The 3891-nt window shown below is 54.9% G+C and overlaps 1 protein-coding gene across 1 annotated transcript; it reads left to right on the plus strand.

The window, feature by feature from the left end:
- Nucleotides 1–2652: 2652 nt before the first annotated feature.
- LOC148051258 (olfactory receptor 14A16-like) lies at nucleotides 2653–3588 on the plus strand. The gene has a single exon (XM_087738200.1). The coding sequence runs from the start codon at nucleotides 2653–2655 to the stop codon at nucleotides 3586–3588; it is 936 nt and encodes a 311-aa protein (XP_087594326.1).
- The last annotated feature ends 303 nt before the right edge of the window (nucleotides 3589–3891 follow it).

Raw genomic sequence — 3891 nt, forward strand, 5'->3', positions numbered from 1 at the left:
CTGGAGGGAGCCCAGAGGGGCAGAGAAAGTGCTGCCTTGGGCTGGGCCTCTGCTGCTGAGCTGGGCTGGGCTCCTGGGCTGGAGGGAGCTCCTGGCAAGTGGGCAGCCCTGCAGAGAGACAGCTCTGCCCAGGAGCAGCTCCTCTGCAAAGCGCAGCAGGGCTGAGGGCACTGCCTGCAGGCACCGAGGGGAGACGAGGGAAGTGACAGAGGTTAAAGGCAGTGTGGGGTGGGAGGACAGAGGAGAGCCCACTTGGAGAAAAATCTTCACAGCCCTGAAGAGGGTAAGTCTCTGGCTGCAGGGCAATGCAGCTCTGGTTCCTGGAATGACCGCCTAAAGCTGTCACATAACCACAGCCTATGGGATCTGCCAGGAGGACTCTCACAGTTTCTCCAGTGTACAGAAAAAGGACGTGCTTTGTTGCAGGGCTTCCCTGCTGCACAGTCAGAGGGACAGGGCATGACGGCTGCATTCACCCGTGGATGGCTGGAGGGTGTGAAGCTGGGTGTGCAGGCAGGGGTGCCCAGGGCCCTCCTTCAGAGCAGGGACCCTGCAACCCAGGGGGCTGTGTGCCGCGGCAGGGACTTTGTCTCTTGCCAGTGTCGGCACTCAGCCTGCCTGGGGAGCTCCCAACAGCAGTGCAGGGAGAAGCTGTGGGTGGAAGAAGCAACTCCTGCAGGAGAAGGACCTTCTTCTGTCAAGGGGGTGCTGCGTGGGTCAGGGCTGCTCACAGCTCCAGATGACCCCAGGACATTTCCTGGGGGACTTTTCAAGGGGAAGGTCAAGGCAGGGATTACTGTAAAGATACAGAGCTTTTCTGCATCTGTGTTTTCAGTTTCCTACTCTTGGGGAGTATGGGGGGAGAAATGCAATAGGAGCTCTCTTGCTTGAACAAGTCACTGAGACTCCTGAGCTGTAACTTTGATGTATCAGTAAGCCTGATAGAAGCCTGATAAAGTGCCTTCAGCCACTCCTCTGCCTATAGACAGCACCAGCATCACCTTTGCTGGGCCCATCAGGGTTGTTCTGACCTGTCCTTTTGCACCTGCAAACAGGAACATGCGTCCAGTGAGAGCCCTGCAGACAGGCAGGTTTCTGTAGGGCCAAGGTGCGTGCACAAATGCTGGGATGGGGTCTCTGAGCCCTGACAGGGAAAGACCTGGCACAGGGAAACACCTTCCAGGAGGAAAATCTCCCGGCAGCAGGAGAATGACCAGGGAATGAGAGGAAATGAAAAGCTAAAATGCTGCGGGAGGGAGAATTCAGAAAACTCCATAGCATCCCCTCCAATTCAGACCCTTTCCTCTGAGCAAGCCCCCTTGCCTCGTCTGCCACCCAGCAAAGCCTCTGCCCTCAGGGCGTAAGCCACCTCCTCTGCAGCCAGAGCTCCAGCAGAGCCCTGGTGCCTCTCTCAGCCATGGGCCCATTTCCCTCTGCAGAGCACAGGGGCTGAGAGCAGCTGCCCGGCACATCTGAGTAAGGGTACCGCTGTCCTGAGTGCCCGGCTGCCTCTCCCCTTGCCTCTCTCAGCCAGACCCTCATTGTATTTTTCCTCGTTTCTCCACTTGTCTGTGTAATTGTTATTTTATTTCATTCTTGCTGTCAGGCTCCCCAGGGGATGGGAGTTTCAGCTGCAGAGTCGCACACTGATCTTGTGTGTCATCCCATGCAGGTGTGTCCATGGGAACAGGTGTCCCAGCTTTCCTCTCACCTGTGGAGATCTCATCCATACAGTCTGTGGGGCTGGGGAATGAGCTGATTTTCCCTTACAGTGATGCCATCATTAGGACACTCGGCTGTCTCCTCAGAGTGACCGTCCAAGCTGTCAGCTGCCCTGCAGGATGCAAACCTGTCCCATAGCACCTGTTTTATCAGAAAACCCCATGGAGAACACAAAGACTCTCCAGCTGAGGAAATGCTGTTGGGTTGGTGCAATGAGGGACATGTGTCCTTGGCTAAAAGTGGGCTTCTAAGACCTATAGAAAGGGTGAGACATTTTGTGGTCTGCGCTGGATCCCTCTGCTCTCAGCAGTGTCTGGTGGCTTTTCAGGAGAACATGGGCATGCGATGGCCCTTCACCTCTGAAAGGTTCAAGCCCAGGGCAGCTGGGAACAACACGGAGGGACAGACCAGCTCCCCTCTCTGCACTAAGCCACAGGCAACCTTCTTGCTGTGCAGGACTCCCTCTGTTCTCCCTGAGTGCTGCAGAAATGCTGAGGGTTTCTGACATCCAAGGACAATCCCCAGGTGAGATGGGGGAGCTGTCAAAACACCCAAACCTCTCAAACTGATTTCTGCCATCTTGGTTCTTTAGCACTGAGAGGGCAGGTGCTGACAAGGTCTGCATTCGGAGAGGTTTCATTTGACAAAGCCAAACACCAGGACTGGCTCCTGCCCTCACTGTTCCCATGAACCCACTGCTGCAGAGCAGAGCTGACTCCTCACCAGCCAGCAGGCAGCGGCCCTGCTCGTCACAGCATTCTTGGCCAGCACCAGCCAGAGGTCCAGCCACAGAGCTGAAGGAAGGTCTCCTAGAAAACGAAAACTGTGTTTGTGTAACAGAGAAGGGTCTAGGATAAATGGCTTTGATTTTGCTCAGAGAAGAATTCCCTAACTAATCTCTGTCTTTTTCCTCATGCCCAGAGGAAGCAAATGTCCAACCACAGCTCCATCACTCAGTTCCTCCTCCTGGCATTCGCAGACACACAGGGGCTGCAGCTCTTGACCTTCTGGCTCTTCGTGGGCATCTACCTGGCTGCCCTCCTGGGCAACGGCCTCATCATCACTGCCGTAGCCTGTGACCACCACCTCCACACCCCCATGTACTTCTTCCTCCTCAACCTCTCCCTCCTCGACCTGGCCTCCATCTCCACCACTCTCCCCAAAGCCATGGCCAATGCCCTGTGGGACACCAAGGCCATTTCCTACCAAGGGTGTGCTGCCCAGATCTTTATGCTCGCCTTCTTGATTGCAGCAGAGTTTTCTCTCCTCGCTGTCATGGCCTATGACCGCTACGTGGCCATCTGCAAACCGCTGCACTACAGGACCCTGCTGGGCAGCAGAGCTTGTGTCCACATGGCAACAGCTGCCTGGGGCACTGGGTTTCTCTATGCTGTGCTGCACACGGCCAATACATTTTCCCTACCCCTCTGCCAAGGCAATGTCCTGGACCAGTTCTTCTGTGAAATCCCCCAGATCCTCAAGCTCTCCTGCTCAGATGCCTACCTCAGGGAAGTGGGGCTAATTGTGGTTAGTGCCTGTTTAGCCTTTGGGTGTTTTGTTTTCCTTGTGGTGTCCTATGTGCAGATCTTCAGGGCCGTGCTGAGGATCCCCTCTGAGCAGGGACGCCACAAAGCCTTTTCCACGTGCCTCCCTCACCTGGCTGTGGTCTCCCTGTTTGTCAGCACTGCCATGTTTGCCTACCTGAAGCCCCCTGCCACCTCCTCCCCATTCCTGGATGTGGTGGTGGCAGTTCTGTACTCTGTGGTGCCTCCAGCAGTGAACCCCCTCATCTACAGCATGAGGAACCAGGAGCTCAGGGATGCACTGAAGAAGATGATTCCATCAGTAGTCTTGCAGCAGCAATAGCTACCCATGTCTCTTCACAAGAGATTTCCAATTCATATCAGGATCCTCCTGTGCTTTGGGCATTTTATCTGTGATAACCATGTTTGTCCAAGAATGTCTGCAGCCACTCCACTTCTCCAGAGACATGACACCAGCCTGTCTGACCTCGAGGCTTTTGTACAAGCATCTAGCAGTATTGTACAGGTGGCCTCCTGTGTCACATCTCTGTAATAAAAGGGAATTTCCACAGTGCAGATATCTAGCAGTTGGGCTCTTCTTCGAAACCTGAGGTCAGGAAGAGGCTGAAGAGATTATTCCCACGAG

The sequence above is a fragment of the Nipponia nippon genome, unplaced genomic scaffold, assembly GCF_047370975.1.
Source record: "Nipponia nippon isolate SJK-2023a ecotype South Korea unplaced genomic scaffold, ASM4737097v1 scaffold_61, whole genome shotgun sequence".
In the NCBI taxonomy this organism is placed as follows: Eukaryota; Metazoa; Chordata; class Aves; order Pelecaniformes; family Threskiornithidae; genus Nipponia; species Nipponia nippon.

Excerpts from the sequence above, each read along its gene's own strand:
- LOC148051258 (XM_087738200.1), top strand. The coding sequence starts at position 2,653 with ATGTCCAACCACAGCTCCATCACTCAGTTCCTCCTCCTGGCATTCGCA.